General features: G+C 37.4%; 1 protein-coding gene across 4 annotated transcripts in view; it reads left to right on the forward strand.

The window, feature by feature from the left end:
- HBS1L (HBS1-like translational GTPase) overlaps nt 1-22,805 on the forward strand; it is a 67,009-nt gene that overhangs the window by 43,641 nt on the left and 563 nt on the right. For 2 of the 4 annotated variants that reach the window (XM_010574658.1, XM_010574660.1), the window contains 12 exons: nt 2,259-2,515; nt 2,991-3,156; nt 5,353-5,470; nt 8,153-8,299; nt 8,959-9,033; nt 9,820-9,937; nt 10,126-10,194; nt 13,464-13,568; nt 15,594-15,684; nt 17,276-17,384; nt 18,005-18,105; nt 19,047-19,191. In XM_010574658.1, coding sequence (XP_010572960.1) covers nt 2,259-2,515; nt 2,991-3,156; nt 5,353-5,470; nt 8,153-8,299; nt 8,959-9,033; nt 9,820-9,937; nt 10,126-10,194; nt 13,464-13,568; nt 15,594-15,684; nt 17,276-17,384; nt 18,005-18,105; nt 19,047-19,191 — 1,501 coding nt within the window. Of the gene's footprint in view, nt 1-2,258; nt 2,516-2,990; nt 3,157-5,352; nt 5,471-8,152; nt 8,300-8,958; nt 9,034-9,819; nt 9,938-10,125; nt 10,195-13,463; nt 13,569-15,593; nt 15,685-17,275; nt 17,385-18,004; nt 18,106-19,046; nt 19,192-20,296; nt 20,943-22,805 lie in introns of those variants that run through there. The other 2 variants (XM_010574659.1, XM_010574663.1) reach the window with 2 other exon arrangements.

Here is a 22,805-nt window from a genome sequence, read left to right on the forward strand (position 1 = left end):
TTCATGTCCCTGGCCAGATTTAATTCTATCAGGGCTTTGGCTTTCCTAACCTGATCCCTGTCTGCTTGGACAATTTCTCTGTATTCCTCCCAGGCTACCTGTCCTTGCTTCCACCCTCTGTAGGCTTCCTTTCTGAGTTTGCCCAGGAGCTCCTTGTTCATCCATGCAGGCCTTCTGGTGTTTTTGCCTGACTTCCTCTTTGTTGAGGTGCATTGCTCCTGGGTTTGTAGGAGGTGATCCTTGAATATTAACCAGCTTTCTTGGGCCTCTCTTCCCTTCAGGGCTGTATCCCATGGTACTCTACCAAGCAGATGCCTGAGGAGGCCAAAGTCTGCTCTCCTGAAAGTCCAGGGTAGCAAGCTTGCTTGTTTGTAGTGTCAAATTTAAAATGTCACGATTGTGTGACCTAAGGCAGTAGTTTGATATATAAACTTGTCCTTCTCCTTCAAGTGGTTTAGAGTATTTTGATAGAAGTTCTTGTGAATAGACTTTATATAGAATTGTCTATCCATTATGCAGAAGCACAGGTACCATCTGTGCCCGTGCAACTAGCATGGCTGGCATAAGCCCAGTTCTTTGCTTAGCTGATTTGAGAAACATATGCTTGTGTATCTAGCCTTGTTGCAAGACCCTGGCCTTGTGGAACTGTAGCCAAAAAAACCAAGTGCTCGCATTTCTGCTTTGGGGTTTCACAATCAAGAGAAAGATGTCACTTTGATTTTGGCACCTTTTTCATAAGGCCCAATCAGTCTGCTGCGGTACTGATCACATAGGTGGGTTCTGAAACTGAGGGGAAAAAGGGACACCTATAAAATGTCCCACGTTGCTTAGTGCTGTAATGAGAGGCTGTTTTTGTGTTCATTCTGAACATTTCTTAGGTTTAATTTTTTAGATAACTCTTGACCTGCTTTGTTCGGTAGGCTAACATGCTTGGACTATGTTGTTTCCTGAGGTATATGTAATAGAAAGGGACTAATACACTGCAAATACTCCTACACAGACAGAAAATGAGAAGTAATGTCAAATAAAAGCACAGATGTCACGATGCAGGTTCTGAAGTACCAAAATAAATAGGGTTTGTTTACAAGAGGTGAAAAGAGGAAAACTGTTAAGTTAATTGTGGTATGTAAACAAAGTAGGGAGTGAAAAATTCATACTGGGTGTTCAGAGTTTTGAGTCTGAGAGCCTGTGTGAATCCGTTCCACGGAAGGCAGCCCGCAGCACAGTGGTACTGCATTGGAAAGGATTTCCAGTTTTCCAGGGGAAGAAGACTCTTCTCCTTGGATAAAGTTTTAAATACAGTATTTTGTAGGTATTTTCAACATACTCTAGTGGTCAGTGGTTTGTATATTGAAGTTTGCTGTGATATAATGTAGTCACACCTGTATTAACTGCTTCTGTTCCTGTCTTGCTGCTTATGTTAATGCCTCATCATGGAGCTCTGTCAAGCAGGAAGAAAGCTTTGCTCTCTTGAAGATGTCACTTAGCGTTTGTTTTTAGTGGCCATCTTTGCCATAACAGGTGAAGAATCATATTGTATATTCTCAGAACGCTTGTGTAAATTAGGAAAATATCCTCATTTACAAATGAGAGAGAAAAAGAGTGAGAGAGCATAGGAGAATAATATATTTAAGATTATTTACTATTAGGATTAGTATGGTGATCTGTGGGAGAACAGGGTGTTAGAGAAGGGGAGTTGGGAATCCAAATCTTCTTACACCTAGATGCCTTGTTTTATGCATAGAACAATGGCTCTATATAAGCATTGCACCTTAAATTGCAGCTCAGATAAGCTTAGTATCTACTCTTTATGCTATATTGCTCTTCTCACAATAGAACATCACCACATTCAGCTGCAATACTTGTAGTGTATGCGGAAGCTGTTTTAGGATCGATGCTTCAAAGTTGATTTGGGCTCTTACTTCAGAGACAACCAGCTCTCTGTAGTTGTTCTGCACAACTGTCCTTTCACTCCCTGTTAAAAGAAGTGGCTGTGGGAAGCTTTTGTTTATCTGTTTCATGTATTTTACAAGATTATTTCTTATCTTGCTTTTGTACACAGTGCTTTTCAGACAAGATGTTCAGAGCTGGTATCTGCACGGTTTGTATCCAGCTGCTTATCGCTTCCACCTTAATGGGCTTATTGCGTACTCTTTGTCTGGGGCTTACATGATAGTGAAGGGAAAATTCAATTTCTCTCCTGTATTTCTATGGCTTCTTTGTCATTTGCATTCTTTGTGTTTTCTTTTTTTCCCTAGTGTGATTGCTGAAGAAAATGGCCATGCTAACACATCTCAGAAAGGGCTGTTAACTGAAGATGCCAGTGTAGCTTCTGGGACAATTGAGGCAGTCTCAAAATCTACTCTTTCACCCCAAGTAGGGCAGGTTTCAGAAGAGCAGAATATGGTGCCTACTCCAGTAAAAAAGTCAAGCAAGACAAAACCACAAATAGATGTGAAAGCGGAGTTGGAGAAGAGACAAGGAGGAAAGCAACTGCTTAATTTGGTGGTAATAGGTAATACTGTTAAATTACATTTGTGACAGATTAAAACCTGTGTTGATTGAATCTGGGAGTGATACAGAAGTAAAACTGTCCTCTACAGGGAAAGGAAATCTCATACTGTTTTCAGTCGCATCTGCTTGACCATTATTCTTTGGAGGGAGTACATTCAGATGTCCTTGACTAGGACAGTAAGGTTGACTTAGCTTGTTTTTGACAGTATAGTAAAATGTACTTGGGTTTGGTTTCATTCTTGCAGTGTGTTCTTTTTGAGTATGAATTTGGAGGTGCTATATGGCTGTTGTACTAACTGACTGTTTCAATAAACTGCCTCTCTATAGCTCTTACCTTACAGGATTGTGAAGTTCTATGTATTGCATAAGCATTATTAGTGCATGTGATTTTCCTGTTTTGTAGTATATTTCTTCTTGTACTATATTTAAAATGCATAAATTAATAAAATTGATATAGTATTTCTTTCCCTCCATAGGACATGTTGATGCAGGTAAAAGTACTTTAATGGGTCATCTGCTCTACCTTTTGGGAAATGTGAACAAAAGAACTATGCACAAATACGAACAGGAATCTAAGAAGGCTGGCAAAGCTTCGTTTGCCTATGCATGGGTCTTGGATGAAACTGGTGAAGAAAGAGAAAGGTAGAAATATCTTTTAATTGAATTACTTTTTTCCTGAAAGAACAGCATTTGTTAGGAAATATCAGTCTACTAATAATGCTTTGGTAGAAATACTCTAAAGATATTTACTCAGTACGTATTAGCAAATAGTTTTCTTTGTCTATATGAGTACATGTTATCAAAAGAAAAAAATAGTATCCTTGTTTGGTTATAAGATGTGAACAAGAAGTTGAGTATTTCTTCACATATTTCTATGCTGTGGAGTGCACTGTAGGACTACAATGTGGAATGCTTCTAGTAGCTGAGTTAGTTCATTTAAAGCTGCCTTACTGGTTTATTGCTGCTAATTTTCTCTCAGTTTGGTTATCATTGTATGGGAAAATTCTAGGTTAAATTTTTCTATGAAAGGGTGTCAGAATTATAAACTAATAACTGAAACATCAGTTCATCACATGTGACTTGCATTACATTGAATATAAAAATCTATAAATTGAACTAATAAATTATATTTGTATTCTTTATGAACTGCCTTTATTAACTTGAAATACAAAATTTAAAATTAAATTTTATCATATTGAAAAAGTATGTAACGGGGAAGCAGTGAAGCTAATTTAAAAAAAATCTGTAAGAGCTTTTAAGAACACTATGTGGGGAACTAAAGACATGATATTCTGTTCACAAAATAATAAAAAAGGCATTTTCTTATGTGTTTATATTTTTACAATCACTTGTCACCCTTGATTCATAGCATGTAAACTCTTCTGGTTGGAAAGATAACTGTCACAATGTAAACTGATGCTGAAGAACATGGAGTAAGGCAGTCCCTATTGAGTGTGTAACTGTGGTGGTGTTTTTAAAGGCGGATACGCTTTTGCAGCATCCCTGTATATAGCTAAACTTTTGCCTATGTGAGTCCTTTTGTTTACAAAGTGTGCATACAAACCTGAGTGAGGGCCTGTATGTTGAGGGGGTGCAGGTACAGGGAAGGGGGGAACAATCCCAAAGCAACCAAACACAGATTTTAAAAGTAGCCTTACATCAGTTAAGGCTGCTGATATTGTAGTGGTGGTGGTGTTGTGACATTATAGTCTAAGGATGTGAAGAGGAAAAGCTGATGGGGGAAAGGTCTTTTTCTTAATCCCTGTAGAGGTAGCTGGGTGTAAAATGGACAAACTTTGAAGATCAAATCATTTCGCAGATCTGGAATAGAATAATTAAACTAAGCAGCCCTCGATAGGATGTAATTAATGTGTGAAACTGGAAATAGAGACAAGTATTTATTGCCTGCAAAGAGTAAAATGTTAACAGAAAGAAAAGTTTGTAGAATAATTGTCATGAGCCTTAAAAGTGATATCCCTTGGTCTATGATTTTTTTTAGTGTCCAACAGTTGTGCATTTAGGTACAAGACTTCTCCTCAGAAGATAAACGTAATTATTAAGGGAAAAGTTTTCTGAATGGGTATTTTTGATTGATTCTGTTTTCTTACTTTGAGTTTTGTATTTTTAAAGAAAAGCTTTCTGGAACCATCTGTAAATGTGGGGGGGGTTATGTTGTTGTTGTCTTTTTGTCATTGGAAGTAACGTATTTTAAGTCTCTGTTTTAATGTGAGAAGTTTTGTCCCTTGAAAGTGCCTGCCTGTCTTCATTGTCTATAAAGGGAGATGCAGATGACTAACTGAGATACAGACATGTACATGACAGGTGTTTGCATTTGATCAGATGAATTCTATCCTATGTGCTGTGCAGAACATGTGGTCGTGAGATGTAGAACTGAGTCAAAGTACTGTGATGCCTCCTTGATAATCAGTAGTTCTGCATATGGATCTTTGCAAATGTGTAATTGTATTCCTATAGTCTCATATCTACTATTTTTTTATTCTTGGCCATGTTTCTGTTACTCTATGATGCCTTTTTCTGAAGAGCTACGTATTAAAAGTAGAATTAGTGATGATTTAAATATGCAGTACAGTCTATGGGTGCATGGAGTTAGTACTCTGAATTCTGGGTGTGTGTTTCTTCGCGACTAGAGTTACTGAAAGGCAGCTCTAGAGGTCTTTTCCAGCAAGCAGGTTTCTTTCAGATTTTTTTTGTGCAGGCTAAATCAAATGAAAGCTATGAAGTCTATAATTTTATGGTTGTGTTTTTAATAGCATACTTTATATTGATGAAGCTTTCAAAGCAGTTTTAATGGTGCATTGCATGTGTGCTTTGTTTAAGGGGAGTGACAATGGATGTGGGTATGACCAAATTCGAGACAAAGACTAAAATAATCACACTGATGGATGCTCCAGGCCACAAAGACTTCATTCCAAATATGATCACAGGAGCTGCACAGGTAGAGATGGTCTAAAAGTCTTTTTCCAATAGCATTATTATTTATAACTTTTTCTTAAATTGGTTTTCTTTTAAAATCTAAGATGAAATGGAATCATCAGTGATGCTAAGATAACTTTGAGGTTTTCATGAGTTTTCTAAACTTAAAAAAAGAATGTGTTTGTTTAATTTTAAAGGCAGTTGCTTTTCTTTTTTTGGGGCATTAACATTTTGGAGGAGAGTTTTATTAGGTAAGTAATTTGAATACTAAGTTGCAGTTTGATAAAATCAGAGTTGAGCTTTGAAAGCTATTCAAATGTGGCATATGTCTACTCAACAAGAAGTTCTGTGAAAGTGGTCTTGTAGGTAAAGATTTTAAGTGGTTTTGAGCTTAAAAAAGATTTGGAGAGGTCAAACAAAAGGTGTTCTTCTATTTAACAATGTGTTTTATGTGGGATGAGAAAACATAACATAACAAAGTTTATGCAGAATGCATCTGTGTTGTCAATAGGATGTGCAGAGACTATGTGCCACTTGCTTTAGGAACAGTAGGTAAAGTCAAAAGTATTGGGCACTAGCCATTGAATTCAGTATGGCACTTACCATTCTCATATAGGTTAGTTATTTAATTTATGGCAATAATAAATCAGAGGGGAGGAAGAATAATGTGGTTACATGACATAAAATGTGTGAAATTTCTTCCACTTAAAGGCATCCTTTTTAAAATAGTAGAATTGATTCTCCGAAGTAGAGGTGTAATCAAAGAATATTTTTTTTTTTTCATGAAGCTAAGCTACTTTGTAGAGGTTTTTGCTTTGCAGATGTCATTACAGTCTGAGATGTGAGTTTTAGCTTAAGGCCTTAGTAAGGGTGGGAACTGTTAGTATGATTTGCAGATAGAGAACTATACTGTAGGAAGACTGGTTTGCCCCAGATTCTGCTCTAGCTCTGAAGCAAAGCCTGGGTAGGAATTCAGACCTTGTGACCCAGGGGGTAGGCTGCAGAATAATCAGAAGTTTGCAAATTTATGGTGTAGAGCTTGTAGTCATCTATATTGTGGAGCATATGTTGTTAGAAGTTCAGGGGTTTTAAAATTAGAAATGGATCTTTAGTTTCAGAACAGTGGAAAATGTCAATTCAGCCATGCCATTTTCTTTACAGCTTTAAGTTACTTTGTCTTTTGGGGGAAAAGTAATACAGGTAGAAGTGTTAAGAGAGGACTTGCAGATCCACCAGCAGTTGTATCAGTTCAGCGGAAGATGGGGCTGGCCAGATAAGACTTGGTATGTCTATGTTCCCTCAGCTCTCAGAATGGTGAGGGACTGGTCTATTCTGAAGCCTGTTAAGGAATCATTGAAACTTTGCAAGTTTCTGTTGCCTATTAGAGTAGGCTCAGTGCTGAAGCAATGGATGGAAGAAAGCAAACGTGGAAATAGCTCTGATACCTTTTTATTGTGGAGAATTCTGTTAGGAGGTGAATCCCCCGCTGCTGTTATGCAAAATGCAAATCAGCCTTATCAGGGCCAGGATCTGTCCTTTGATACATATGGTTAATTCACGTAAGTCCCGAGGTACAGTATTAATAATTTAGAAAATACAGGACGTCCTTTTTTTTGAGGGAGAAGTTCACCACAATGCACTTCTGAGGCTGAGAGCTGTGGGGAAATTCATCCCTCATCCTTTTCCCGTTCTCACACTTGAGCTGTCTCTGTATGAGCTGTGGGGATTTCATGCCTAGGACAAGGCAAGGGGAATTCAGAGCTAGGACAACGTGCTGTCTTTGTTCCTTCTCCTGGCATCCTGAAACATAAGCATGTAAGGAAAGGGAGAAAGTACTACCTTTTCTCCTCTCTCTTTCCATTACATCCAATTCATCAGTCCTATGAAATTGTCTTACACCTGCCTCTTGACAGCAGTACCTTTATTGTTCACGTCTGCTGCCATTGCTTGGTACATGGTGATGGGCCAACTGGCTGTTAGTTACCAAAGCAGGAAAAATAGAAGCAATATTAGCAGCATTTAAGGCTAACAGCAAACTCTTGTGTTTTTCCCCTGTGCTTACATGCTGACTTTTGCGCAGGGCTGTAGACTGCATGATACCTATTTGCTCTTAACGCTGTGACAGAGAGTTTGCCTAGATGATAAAATAGGCTACTTCGTCTTTTCCACCTTGTGATTTTGGCATGCTCCAGTGTGTTGAGTGGACTGTGAAGCATTCACATCCAACATGCGGTTGACTGGTTGTCCCAGTTGTATAGTGTTGTTATTTATCTGTAATTTTTGCAGCTTCTCACTATGAAGGTGTCGAGAGTGAGGCAGGGAGAACTGGACGTTGTGTTCATACCATTCTTAAGTTTCTGGAGCATGGACTGCTCTTGTTTAGTTGAGGTCTGTGCAGCACATCCATAGTGGGTAGTTTGAAGAGGACAGGTTCCCAAAACCAAGAGTTGGCTTGTGTTTGACAGAAAATGGTGGTTTATGACATGAAATGACATAATGCCGTAATATCTCACCAAAGTGGGCTATGACACGGATAGGACTGAGCAGTTTCAATTACATTTGAGGCACATCAGGATGCTTCCTGTGTAAAGTACATTTTGTGTGAAATGTTGCTAATTGACTTATTTACCCGGATTATTTCCACCTCTTAACCACTTTTGATTGTGGTTTGTTGTTTTTTTTGTTTTGTTTTTTTTAAATCTAGGCTGATGTGGCTATTTTGGTTGTGGATGCTAGCAGAGGAGAGTTTGAAGCAGGGTTTGAGACAGGTGGACAAACTCGAGAACATGGATTATTAGTGCGCTCTCTTGGAGTGACACAGCTAGCTGTTGCAGTCAATAAAATGGACCAGGTACATGATTAATTTTTTCATTTAGTTGAAGGGCTTCCATCTGGGATTGTGGACCCAATATTGTGAAATTAATATAAAGTATTGTTTCTTTCTTTGATTCTCAGCTCTGTCTCTTGTGTTTAGACTTTGCAATACTTTTCTTTTTATATATGGGTGTATTTTCAAAGCACACAGATAGTTTTGGTGCTAAAATGAGTAGCGGTCCTTGTTGTACTTGTGAAAATCTCACATAAGCAGTTAACTCAGTGGCATCTGCAAGGACACCTTGGTGGTCATTCAGGTCAAGACCCCAAGAGCTTTATTTAAACCTGTAAAGTGTGTTAAATATTACTAGTTGTGTTTCAGATTATTACTGTGTTGTCTATATTCTTGCTGAATCTGAATTTTGTGTAAACTATAAAAAAAAAAAGGTGCTATTCAAGGACAAATCAAACTAAAGTGCAAATTAAGTGGTGTGTTTTTTGCTGTCAGTAATTGTTAATGTGTATGCTCTTAGGTATTCAACTATGAATCCACATGGAAATCTCATTTATAAATTCATTGGGTGCTGTGTGTGGAGAACACCTACTGGTACTACAGAGTTGATGACATGCAGCAGTATGTTCGAGTCATGGTTAAAAACCTACAGTTTTATTATCATAATCTGTTTTCTATTTTAGGTCGATTGGCAACAGGAAAGATTTCAGGAAATTACAAATAAGCTCAGCCAATTTCTTAAACAAGCTGGCTTTAAGGTAATGTAAATTTCTGAGGTCTTTGTTGCTTTGTTCAGGCATTTAGGTAGGATAAGCTTTTCTTAGTGTCAGGTTATTTTGTGTCACTTTCCTGCTACTACTGTGTGCACATAGTATAGCACATGCCTTTTCCTTCTGGTAGGGTGTACATTGAGCCCTGGATAAGGTTAGTCAGTTCTTTAATACTCTTTCTGTCATCATCTTTGTTTAGGTCTGTTGAATCTTTGGGGCACTCACCTCACTTGTAGTTTCTTGGGATTGTTGTCTACAAAGCAGAACAGACCAAGGATCATCTATCTTACTGTTCAGGATTACATGAATGCCAGTAGAGAGTTTTATACCACAGCAGGTGTCAGTGTTGATTACGAACGCAGAAGAACACTCTCCATTTGCCATTCTTGACTGTTCTCACATTTCCTCAGTTCCAACTATCCATTTGGCTGTGGCCTTCCTGAAATCCCTATGCATAAATCAGTAATTCCAACTGAAGTTTTGCCTGTCAGATACGGAATTGGAGTTTGTTACCTGAACTCAGTTTCTAGTTGTTAATTTTGCTATCATCATGTTTAAATATCTCCAAATCTTTTTTGAGCACTGTGATAAGGCAAGAGGTAAACGGAAGGGAAGTGGGTCCATCAGGTAATCTGCCTTCTCCAGGGGAAATAATGAATGTGCCAACTGTTCTTTTATAGCTTAGATACATGATGTTGAAAAATGCACCTCTTGCTTCTGCTAGAAGATCCTGTTGTTAATGTATGCTTAACTTCTGTTTGTTTTCTTAATTAGGAATCGGATGTGGCTTACATCCCAACGAGTGGCCTTGGTGGTGAAAACCTGGTCACAAGGGGTCAGTCAAGTGACCTCACACAGTGGTATAAAGGAAACTGTTTGTTAGAGCAAATTGGTGAGTGCAATTTTCCTCATTTAAAAACTAATATATCTTAGTCCTGTGTATGTCAAAACTTTTATTTTGGGGGAAGTGTGGGACAAAGTTTTTTGAATGCAATATAGTTGATTTATCCCTAAGTGAGAAGTTGTTGAGGTAGTTATTAAATACAGAAATTCTAAAAGCCCTTATCAATTTATTTGCAGATTCTTTCAAGCCACCACAGAGATCAGTGGATAAACCATTTCGGTTGTGTGTTGCTGATGTTTTTAAAGGTTGGTTGTTTCTATAATATTTTCACGATTATTTAACCGATATTTAACACAAGTGTTGAAAAATGATGTAAAAATAAGACTTAAAGTAAGAGCTTTATGTGTATCAGTAGTCTTGAACAGGAATAGTAAGTTTTCAAGAACTGTTCTTTGTCAAATTTTAGATAGTACCGCTGAATGAGAAACACTGGAAAAGAAATTGAGGAAGAAAATCTGTGTGACCAGCTAATTGGCTGTGTAATGAGTTGATGGTTCTGTGGGACAGAATTTGGGAGTTTCTCTTTCCCAAACTGGTTTCTTGTTGCCTAAATGAGTGTTTCTCAAACTTTTTGAGTGTGACTTTTTGGGCTCTTTTACCTTCCACTCCTAGATTTTAAAAAAGTTTGACTTGTTCCTTTTATGTTCATTATTGTAGCTGTAAATAATGATAAATTCCTTCATTTTCATATAAAAAATTTGGAGGGGTGAGGTGGAAGAAAAGGGTGGTGATTGGTGGTGAGACTGTTACAACCAGCCAAGGATTTAATGAAAGGCAGCTAGCTATTCCCTAGCACTAGTAGAGATATGGATAGCAAGTAACTATAACCAGTTCTTATTTCCATTGTCTGGAGAAAGACTGCCTTGAGCCCTTAAGGTTTTCGTGGTAAACTTGATTTTTTTTTTTTCACTTAAATGCATTTACATTTACAGGTAATTTAGAAGAAATAAGGTTTGTAACACTTATCCCGTTTGAAATGTTCCATAGGTCCCTTGAGAAATGTTGCAAGCTAAATGACAGCATGATTGAAATGTTGTAAATATTTGTAATCAAATATTATTATTGAAGTTCATATTTTAAAAGAAATTTTACTTTATATATAGGGTGTTTATAGGGGAAGTACAAACAAACCAAAATACCGATTGTAACTGGAAAAATCAGTTTTGTGCAATTTTCATGTGGGTCCTTGAGAAAACACTAGATGCTGTACGTGCCCTGGGTTAGCTGACTTAAGGTACTGAAGCCATAATGTTAAATATTGAAACCTTGCATGAGAACTTACCCTAGTGTGTTACCACTAGTTTCGTCATCTAGGCTGTCACTGTATTTTTTTTATTTTTTTTTAATTTCATGAGCTGTGGGAAAGAGTTTTAGGATTATTGATTGAGATCTTTCAAAATATTATCACAATTTTTGTGTTGCAATAACCACTTTTGTGTTGACCTAACTTTCACAAAATGAGCAATTTTGACTAAATGTGTTCTGTGGAAAAGTCTGATTTTTTGCTAAGGTATGCAAAAAAATAATGGCTTTGGAAGGGACTCAATTTACATATACAGCATTTATCACTAAATGTGGCGTTTTAGGTGTTTTTTAGGCTATTTTTTTCTTAACCTTGTGATCTCAAAACTTAATTAACTTGGATGCCACCAGAGGAAGTAGCTGCAGCTATGAGTACATGAAGCAACAGTTGTTCTCAGCTCTATTCCAGTGCCTCTGCATGCTCAGGAGGAGCTGTCCATAGAAGTGTGTAAAAAGTGAGAGTGCTGAGTGTGCTCTTACGTAGGTTGGAAAACCCCTTTCTTTATTTAAGGTTAGTTACACATATGATTCATCTACCTCAGCCTGATTTTGGCTGTTGTCCTCCATAGCCCTCCTAATATTTTTTTCCAGGCAAACTATCTCGTGATCCAAGAGGTCCCTGTAAATTCCTTGATGAATGCATCAGTCACCACTTAACCATGTTATAATGCTGTCTAGGGTATGACTTGACCTGACTTTAGAAAAGCCTTGTCCAGCAGCCAAATCCTGAGGACAAAGAACATGTCCTGGGAGAAGCTGAGTACCATGATACACAGAAATCAGGCTATTTTTTATGCCCTGATTCTGTCCCCCACTATCCATTTTGTACTTGCATTGATTTCCAGGGGAGCTGAAGGAACTTGACATTTTGCAGGAAGCAATCGGCATGGGAGAGGGTGAAGCTTCAAACACCACAGTGGTTTACCAAGCCAGAGCTGGTGATGATGTGAAAAAAAAGAGAAATCGTTCTTGATTGTGCTTGGGAGTGGTTGGGAACCTGAAACCAGTTCGCATTTCTCGTTGCCTGCAAGTGCTTGCAGAGCCAGCTTCAGGTTCTTTTGTGGACCATATTGAGATGGTATTTGTGCCATGACCTGGGGATTCTTTTTCTAGCAATTATCTGCTGCTCCAGTTTTCTGTTCTTTTGACATCTGATGTCATCTGTTAATTGATTGCATTCATCTTATTTGCTGGAATGAATAGAGGAAAATTAGCTTGCAGACATACTGGTAATATTCTTCCAGCTAGATAGATGGAAGCATTCGTCAATAACGGTGATGAACACAAAAGAGCAAGTTGATAGTATGTGACCTCAAGGTTTGAGGTCAGCTTGCTCTTTTGAATTCAGCTTTAGATTAAAAGCTTAATGTGACACACAAAATACTCAGATGCTTGCTTATCACTGAATTCTAATGTTCAGCAAAAGGTGTATTTGTTGTTTGTATGGTTACTGAAAATGTCATTGTAGACTCACTTCTGAGGATTCTTTTTAAACACACCTGCAAACGCACGCTAAGGATATGAGGCATTTTTTAAGGTGTAAGTGCATAAATGTGCACGTGTAGCACATCTATTGAAAATAACTGACATATCATTCAAATAATGAATTCAAATAAGGACATTGAAGAAGAAAAAACTTTGCAGATCTTTTATTCAGAAATGCTTACATCATCCAAAATTACAATAGCTCCTCATATTAAATAGCACTGAATCAATCTTTGACTTTCCAGGAGTAAAAGAAATATGCAGACAGAGCACGTAGACTGAGCATGACTCAGTTAAACAGTGAATGGTATAGGAATTTGTACCTGTATGCAAGAGAATTTTTATGAGAGGTCTGTGATATGTTTTTTTTTTAATCTGTAATTGTAGTGAGAAAGTGCTGAATTAAAGAAAATTGTTAGAAATGAAGGGACTTAATCTAATATTGAAAAACTAAAAAATATTTCTTCATATACCTACATTAGCTTAAAGAAGGATATTTCTCCCTTAGTTCTGAAAAACATAAGATCTAGAGGTTTTGAATTTAATGTTTCATTTTCATTATGATGCACAGCTGGCTAACTTGCAAGTACTGAACTCTACTGCGGGGGGGGGGGAACCTGTCTTCATTATATTAAAAACTTATCTATGCATTGCTGAAGGGCTAACTTGTGATGGGAAATTGACCTTGCTATGAAGTTTTTTGGAATTATTGCTGTGTTTATTACAGACCAAGGATCAGGATTTTGTGTGACTGGTAAAATAGAAGCAGGCTATATTCAAGTTGGAGAACGACTTCTGGCAATGCCTCCCAATGAAACTTGCACTGCAAAAGGTACGGTCTTCAGAAGCGTGTTTACTTTCAGGTCAATACTGGGCTAGAAGCAGTTACTGAAATGGTAACAGACTGTCAAACTGATACTAACTGTCAAACATAAAATGTGAAAGCATAAAACGAATTTCTTTAGATGTGACTGTGTCTGTATAAATATGTCTATGAAGAGTATGTGAAATCTTGCATTTTTTAAAATCTTTTTTTACCATATCAGATATTCCAAATGTTACAGCCTCGTGACTTTTGACATTGCTTTATGAAGAACCTGTAAAAACATCTGAGTTCCAGCAATGTTTATAAAAATATGCAGTACAGGAATCATTAATATTCAGCTTTGCTGTGGAGTGTTATTGCTGTTAGGAAGTGTGAGGATGTTGAACAACCTTTAGAAATTAACCTTTGAATTAGATGTGAAAAAGCTTGAGAATTAAGTCTCTGCTGTTTGATGTTCATGAGATTGTCACCGATCCTTTCATAATATACAAACTTTCAGGAAATAATTGTCCTGAGCAACTACAAAAGAGAAGTAAATTGGATTTAAATTTCAATACATTTGATTTCTGAGAAGAGGAATAGTTAAGACATTAAATGTTTACCTGTTTCCTGATTAAGCTTGCTGGTTTTGTACTTCAGAGTTGTTTTGGTTTCATATGCAAACAGAAAGATAAAATTATGATTTTCCTACATTGACCAATGAATAAAAAATTAAGACCTCAAAATAAATGAAGAGGTTTCTGTATCTAACTATTTAGCCTGAATTCAGCAATGTGCTGGTTCGACTGTCCTGTTTCGTTCCAGAACCAGCTCGTTCAGTGCTAATTTGGGAAGCTCTTCAGTGTGCCTGTTTATACGGTTGCATGCACATTGTTCACATGCACAGGAATGTTACAATAACGTGGATGAATATGGTTATCAGACCACTGTAGTCACTCCTCTGTTTTGGGAGTGGAGGAAGTAGTATGGAAAAAGATGTATTTTGTCTGAGTATCCCCAATGGTACAATTCTATGATTTTTCTTTGGTACTGCCTTTCATATGGCTGAAAAGCAGGTGAAGGTCGGGGGTATTAGTTCATTAAGCGTGTATTATTTATATTTAATGTAAAGAAGAGATAACTTAATTTGTCATACAGTACTTACTAAATGTAGTGTGCACATTAGAATTCCAGTTTTTCATTTCAAAAGGCTGAGTTTCACTTATTCTGTGAGAATGACATGTACATGTGAAATAATTATCAACACTGCTTAAAAAAACAGTACTTAACATGCTTGTAGTGGAATGATGCTTTCTGGCATGTTTTTGAGAAGTAGTTTTGGGAACAGATTTTCAAATCAATAAATACAATCTGTAGCAAAATAGGACTAGATCCTATAAATGCGTGCAATAGTTATAGATAAGTGAGGGTTTTTTCTTTCATCATTGGTGTCTCCCAGAAACCTCAGAATGTTAAGTCAGGAGCAATTATTTTTGTCCTCACCCACGAGCCAGGTTATCTTTTAAAGCAATTAAAATGCATCAAAATCAGTATAAAATTACTTTTAAAGATGCTTTCTAATAGATGCAATGTCATGAACGAAAGGCAGCAGTTACGCTTTTTTATGAAAGAGTCAGCAAACCCACTTAAGGTAAATGAAAGTTGACATAGTACCATTAAAGTATATGAAGGATGCGGTCTAGGGTGTGCGTGTGCCTCAAAGGATGGGTGGGGCAGATACGGAGATATTAGTACTACGGCATTTTCAGGACTGCGTCATCTGCGCTGTGTGACAAGTGCCAGGTCCCCTCCTCTGGCTTAAATAAAGCCATGTTACTGTGCAGGGTGGGGTGAGAGAATAGTGTGTCCTCACCAAGGGGGAAAAAAAGCTTCCTCAGGCTTCTCAGTTAAAAAGCTTTTACTCTCAACCCATTCATACTGAAAATTGATGAGTAATGGTTGATGAAGCACAAATGGCCCAAACAGAGCTGTTTGTTTGTAGCTCGGAACCTAGGTACTTCACTGTGAGGTTCTGTTTTTACTCATTTCCAGGAATCACACTGCACGATGAACCAGTTGATTGGGCTGCAGCAGGAGATCACGTTAGTCTCACTTTGACCGGCATGGATATCATCAAAATCAAGTGAGCAAAACTGGGTTTCAGTCTAAGTAACGGTTTGTTTTTAATGAAAAGCTTTATAACTATTACACTTAACAATCAGCGGTTTACTTGAAGAATGATGTGGCTACCAGGATATTTAAAACCGAAGTGATGCATATCACCTGGCTTGCATGTACAAACGTTGGAAACATCTGCTACATGTACAACGGCAACCTCAGAAGAATACTGTTAGTTTTCATACTTTGCCCTAGTGCTGACACTGGTAACCTTCAAAGCCTTTTCCTTACGACTTGTCCTTGGATATTTTAATTGCTGAATTAAGTAAATCCCTCTTGCTAAATAAAACAAAAGATTTTTGAAGAGCTTATTGAATCATAAAGAATTCTAACAAAACACATCCAAACAACTGCCATTGCGTACCAGTAAGTAAATCTGGACAAGTGGAATTGATGGAAACTTCATTCAACACATTTAACTGCTTGTAATGTTTGTTTTGGTAAATGTTTACTGACCCTTTTTTGGAGGGTCCAATACATTCAGTGAGACACAGCAAATCTTTGCGTCTCTTTCAGTCTATAGGTTTCATGCTAAGCATTAGCCTCAAGCTTTTAGTGTCGGTTGTTGTTCGGGCTAGAAAATTGGATCTGTAATTTGTTCGGCTTTTTTACATTCCAGTTGGACTTCAGACAGCAAACTTTCAAGCTACTATTTGAAAAACTCCTTGCACTGGTAGTTTTGCAAACTTATGCTCTGCTTTTAAGGGAAAAGTACAGGCTTGTCTGTATTGCCATTTCACAATGGGGTGTGATTCTCTGTGGTAAATGGGGGATGAAAAAGTCTTGTTCTACTTGTTGAATGAAGGCTTGAGTCAATTCGTTACCTTAATGTCATTCATCTTCTGGAGATCTGTTAGACTTGTCAAGAAAAGGTATGAAGTTTGAAGTCCTCTTGATACTGGTGAAATTTGATTACATCTGATAGAAACATTTAATCATGCTGTTTGTTCTCTTCAGTCGTATTTCTGAGTGGGATTAATTTTCTTTTCATTTTAGATGGCTAAAACTAGCCACTGTGAGAAAGCTGTGTCTAGTCTACCTTACTGACTTGTAAAAAGCAGCAGCTTTCTTGTGACTCCATGTAGGGTTTTTTGGAAATGAGTTCTGCTGAGAGCTTAAGTTTTGAGAGTCCTGATGATGATATTCCTTTATCCACAAAATAGTTGAGTTACAGGCAGCAACGCTGCAATTTTGGGCACCCTGCAGTATTTTATGCTATTGATCTGAAACAATTAATCTCTGAATGAGAGTCTAATTCTTCAAAGTACCTACGCACAGGAAGCAGTGACATTTTCAGAAACTGATTAGCAATGGACGTAGTTGTTCGCTGAACTAGACAGACCTCTTCATGCATACCCACAAAATACTGTAGACATCATCTAGGAATTAATTTCATTACAAGCTTTAATACAGTGTTCCTGATTTCTTTTTTTTCCTACAGGTTATATTAAAGTGGTGGTGTCTTTGCTTTGCTTGTCTTAAATATTTATATTTTTCCAGTGCAGTGATTAACATTTGTATGTCAAGATATCAGTTTCTTTTGCTCTCTCTTCTAGTGTTGGCTCTGTATTTTGTGATCCCAAGGAACCCATTAAAGTTTGCACTCGTTTCAGAGCTCGGGTTCTCATCTTCAATACGGAGGTTCCAATCACTAAAGGATTTCCTGTAAGTCTCTGTGAAAGTTCTGTGTTCATTACAGGTTGTTCAGGGCTTTTCCTCTCCATGTTTGACCCCCCCGAATGTGAGAGGCATTTAGCATCCAGAAGTGGTTCTGTCTCTCCAGAGGAAACAGATTCTTCTGCAATTTGAAGAGGATGTAAGGGGCTATTGTGGGTGCTTATGCATATTCTTACTGGCTTTTAATACATAGCTGAGCCATTTCAGAGAACATGAGTTCCACCACAGTCAGGCTAGGCTGTCCTTTAGAAAGCTCATGCCTTGCAGGAGTGTAATGATGCACTTAGTTGTAAGATACCTTGTAGAATAAATAAAATATCAGTTCATGCTACAGAACTGCACTGAAGAGGCAAAAGCAAAACACTTAAAAATGAAAAAATGTATTTATGATGAATTAATACATGACCTTTGTGTCATATCTGTAGAGATCACAAAGTTTAGTAACTAGGAACATTTACCGAATGTGAGGCAGAGATTCCTGTGAGAGAAGTATTGTTAGCATTTGTTTAAAAAAATCAGTCTTTAAATGAAGTTGATGTTTTTGAGTATTAACACCTAGGATTTCTGATTATTGTAGAATGTTTAGTAACTGAAAAAAATATTTTTAGGTGCTTTTACACTATCAAACCGTCAGTGAACCTGCTACTATTAGAAGGCTGTTGAGTGTCCTGCACAAAAACACTGGTGAAGTGACAAAGAAAAAACCTAAGTAAGTGTTTTGAATAGTTAATAATTACTCAAGAAATGGGCTGACTTTTGATTAATATATAATATATCAAGCAGGTTCTATTATGAAGCAATATTGTGTTTGTAAGAATATGCTTTCATTGTTTTAGTTGGTTTCATGTTTAGATTTCAGAGTGCATTACAAAGTGAAAAACCTCCGGCCCACTTGATAAATGTGGAGCACCTGAGAAGTAAAATGACTTGCATAAGGTCACTTGCAGTATTGGGAGTGAATTCTAGATCACCAGCCCTGCACTTAAAGGATTTTTTTTTTTTTTTTTTTTTTTACATTATCTCTCTCTCTCTTCTTCCTGTAATAGCATAGGATCCTTGGTATAATCCTGGAGATGGGCTACTGTCTAAAATAAACTCAACTAGACAGTGGGTCAGAGAAAAAGAGATTTAGGGAGTCTTCCCATACAAGGTAAACTGTGGGAACATCCCTCTAGTTATTTAAATCTGTATTTGGGTAGAAATGCTATTTGATACATACAACGTTATCAGAATAATCCTTTTCCAGAAATTGCATGGCTGAAACTGTTGCTGAAAGGTAATGGGAAGAAAAATCATGACTTCTACAGAGCAATGAATTGGCTCTTTAGTTGTTGGGTTTGAAACAAGACTTGATTTCTACTAGACATGAAAAAACTGGTATTAATGAGATAATTAACTTCAAAACAATTTGCTAAATGTTGTGGTGGGTGCCCTTCTCTAGAAGTTTTTAAAGAAAACTCGGATGCCTTTTTAAAAGGTATGCTCCAGGCAAATGAGTTTTCAGTCTGGTGGCTTGGGTTATACTTGACATCAAGCTTGGTCATTATACTTTTGGCTTTTTAAGTTGATTTTTTCCATTTATTCACCATTCTTTTTTTCATTTATGCATGCATAAATTTATAATAGAGTTTTCTGGTTATTTACCTGCAGGTTCTTGACTAAGGGACAGAATGCTGAAATAGAACTACAAACTCAAAGACCTGTTGCTTTAGAGTTGTATAAAGATTTTAAAGAGCTTGGGAGGTTTATGTTACGCTACAGTGGTTCCACTATTGCTGCAGGAGTTGTCACAGAGGTATGGCATTTTTATAACAAACCTTCTATACTGTAAAGGAACGGTGTTAACTTTCACATAGCATTTAGTTTTTATGGTTAAGACCCGTTTTACACCCTTTAGCCTAAAAAGTGAATTTTTTCTGCTGAAAAAGAGACAGCGCTTCATCAAGATGTGAGGAAAACGTGCTACGGTTCTGTTCAATTTATTAGGAGCAAAAATTACTCTCTTCAGAATTTTTGAATATTGTGCATTTTTTCCCCTCTCTTGAGTTAAAAAATAACCCTCCACTATTTTAACATACATCAGTCTTTCTGAAATCTAATTGCCTGTATAAATATACTGGAAGTAGTTTGTAAATAAGAAGTGTTGGCCATTTTTACGGTGGCTAGTTTGGGTCCCAGATCTTTTTCTGTTAGCGTTAAAGACCATTGTACATTTGATTCTTACCAATGCCTATAGACATTTTCTGATCCTGTGTAAGTGAGAGGAAGCAAAGGCTGTGGGCTAAATAGAAATGTTTTGCCTTCTATTAGGAGCAAAAAATATGAGTGTCCCTCTATCTGTCACTTTAAAAAATCTTGCTATGATTTGTGGATTAGAATTTAAGTTCTAATTCTAGGGCTGAGGGAGGGAAATTTAGTCACATTAACCAAGTTCTGGTACTGAGACTTAAAGCTGAGTCATTTAATGTCAAAACATGGAACTAGAGCGTGAGAATTTGTGGCTTCTCCCTGTGTGCGTAGGAATGATGAGCTAGGTCTGTCAGAGGCTCTGGGCCTTATGGAGCTTTAATGCTCTTTACAATCTGTCTGGTCTTAAATAGGATCCAGAGTTAGGGCTTTAATCTTGCACCTGTTTTTCATTAAATTTAACTTGAAGTAAATGGGGTCCTATTTAGATCTGTGATGCCCAATGTTTGTAGAATTGGGGACTAAATAACTCTTTGATTGTTATTTGGAAATTACTATTTTAGTACTTGTGATCTTGTTCCATAGAATTTCAGAGCAAAAGGAATTATTTTTTCCACAGCTAATTATGTTACGTTGAAAAAAACTGTGATTGTTTTACATTGAGTACTTCATTTTTCACCACAGGGGTTTTTTCCATTTGTTTATATTTTTAGATTAAAGAATGATAGTGATCATTCTTCCACCGTCCAACCAAAATGCAGTCAGGTATCCAAACTTCCGTTTAAGAATCCAGTTACTTCAGTTGAAGGAACAAGTGCAATTAATTGGGAAGATGATGACAAAAGTTAAATCATGCGAGACATCTGGGGAGCTGTTCATCACTCTCTCCCGCTGCAGAACAAGATGCCAGCTGACAAGGAATTGCTAACATTGCACTTCTCAATCTCAAGAATCTCATGTGGAGTTTAGCCCTTAAAGAGCTTGGTGGAAAAACCTTAGAAAGTTGAATTAGAGAAAAAGATGATGAATCATCATGAAACAAACTCCTTACTTCCAGACATAAATTGTTTACATATTTTCTTTGATTTGCTTTTCTGCTGCACATTAATTCAGTAAAGTAACTTTATTGGTCTAATATATTTTTAGGTTTGAGTTGAATGCATATTCAGGGAAAAAAAGAACTATTTACTTTGGTTTCAAGAGAATGGCATGTAGTATTATCCCAGGATTGTTTTCCCTGTCCCAAAATTTATTTAAAAAAAAAAAAAGTTTTCTTTTGCTGTGTAGTGGAAGCTGTGCCAACATTGGCTAATTTTATTTTTTAAACTGTAAGAATAATAAAATAACTTTGTCTGAGCATAATTTTGTCTCCTTCATCATTTGTTATTTAAACACTTCTAAATTGTGTTAAATCATTCTTTACTTTCCGTAACTCAGAAGTTTCAGAGTAAACTTGTGAGTTAAAATGCGAAACTGGCATGCAACTTGTCTTTCTGTGGAAATAATTTCAGTTTTTCTCATGTTACTCAGTGCAGCTACTGTGCATACACATCTCTTTCATACAGACTTGGTGCTCTTTTGAACAGAAGCTGGCAGTTTAATCTTGGGATGTACGCTAAAGCCAAACTGTTTTGCTTATTCAAGCCTGTAACTCCTTCCCACTTTTCAGGAATAGGGCAGGCGGAACCTCCCAACTGAAGAGAGGGTCCTTCTGCCGCCTCCAGCATAAGCTCAGGACAGACACACTTTACTACAACTTGGAAGATGTTTTTTCAATAGGAAGTGTGAGAGGACCTCACGTATTTCAGGACCTGTACGTGAGTGCAGGGTGGAGACAACTCTGACCATAGTTAGTAGTGTGGGGAAGGAACTAAAGTACTTGCTCCAGAGCATCGAGCATCAGTCACTGGGGTTAACTGAAGTAAAGCTGTGCCCTGTGTAGTGAAGAACACAAAAAGCCTATGATCGTTATTTAGTGCAAAGTCATGTACGGTCCATATCTACTCTTCCCACGTGCTTTTTTTGGTAGGTAACTTTTTTTGCACTTACATGCTTTAGCCACAATTCAGCAGATACTTGCAATTGACCACATAGATAAATTGTACTGTTGACTGCATGCGCATTTGTAGAGGTACCAGCAATGCTTTATGTGGAAATGACTTTTGTAAGAATCCTACGAATCTGAAATATCTGAAAACTGTTATTGCTAAAACTGAAGCTTATGAATTATCACTACTTGTTATGACTTTTTATAGTCCAGAAATCACATTTAAATACTTACCAGTTTCAACATGCCAGACCTGAAGGTTTCAGTGCACTTGTTGGGATTCCAGAGATTCATAATGCCAAAGCTCCTGCATTGAACCTGTTCCACTTGAACGTGCCTTCAAACCTTGAAAATGTTTGGATTGCTTTTAAGTCAGGGGACAGCTGAAGTGCTACAGGCAGAAGAATGTGTCTTCAGTTTTAAAACTTCAGTAAATTCCTTGCTGTTTGTGGACAAGGAAGTGTGATACGGGATGAACCTCTGATAACCCTTCTCACATGTGGTTGCATTAAATTTTGAGACTCTGTATTCTCTGACTACAGAAAAGCTACTGCGTGCTTTCCCAGTTTGTAGCTTGGGAGAGCCAGAGGTATTACCTAATCCAGTTTCAACATGACTGCACTACCTTTCGGCGCTGACTTGAACTGTGCCCAGAGGCGCCAGTTGGTTAATATATAAATGATCTGTTGTTGTGCAAGAAAAACATACCACTTCTATTTGATCCAACTATGTTTGCATATTGATCCACAAGAAATGTGATGGCTTGGCAGTGGTCTAGGGTGCAAAAACTTTATAAACTGCTAATTGAGATATTCACAATCTCCTGGTGACAGCATACTGCTCTCCAGTATGGATGTAGTGTTTTGAATATTTCTGGAGTGCAAGGAGGTGGCATGCAATCTTAGAGCAATTTGATAATCTAAGCATTCTCTCTTGGAGAAAAATGCCTTTTACACAGCTCTTGTCAGGCAGTTTGGGTTCTTGGGAAGTGAAAGAAAAACCTAATTATATGTAACAGGCTTCTCTATAGTAAGATGGCTTCCACTGGAATATCTATGGAAGGGAAAGCATGAAAGCTTATGTCTTGCTTCTTTTTTAAGAAATGGATTTCTGACCACATACAACAGAGTGTACTGGGTAGGATTGTGCTTCTCAACTGTTTTGAATTGAAGGGC

The sequence above is a fragment of the Haliaeetus leucocephalus genome, unplaced genomic scaffold (assembly GCF_000737465.1).
Source record: "Haliaeetus leucocephalus isolate CR32 unplaced genomic scaffold, Haliaeetus_leucocephalus-4.0 Scaffold450, whole genome shotgun sequence".
In the NCBI taxonomy this organism is placed as follows: Eukaryota; Metazoa; Chordata; class Aves; order Accipitriformes; family Accipitridae; genus Haliaeetus; species Haliaeetus leucocephalus.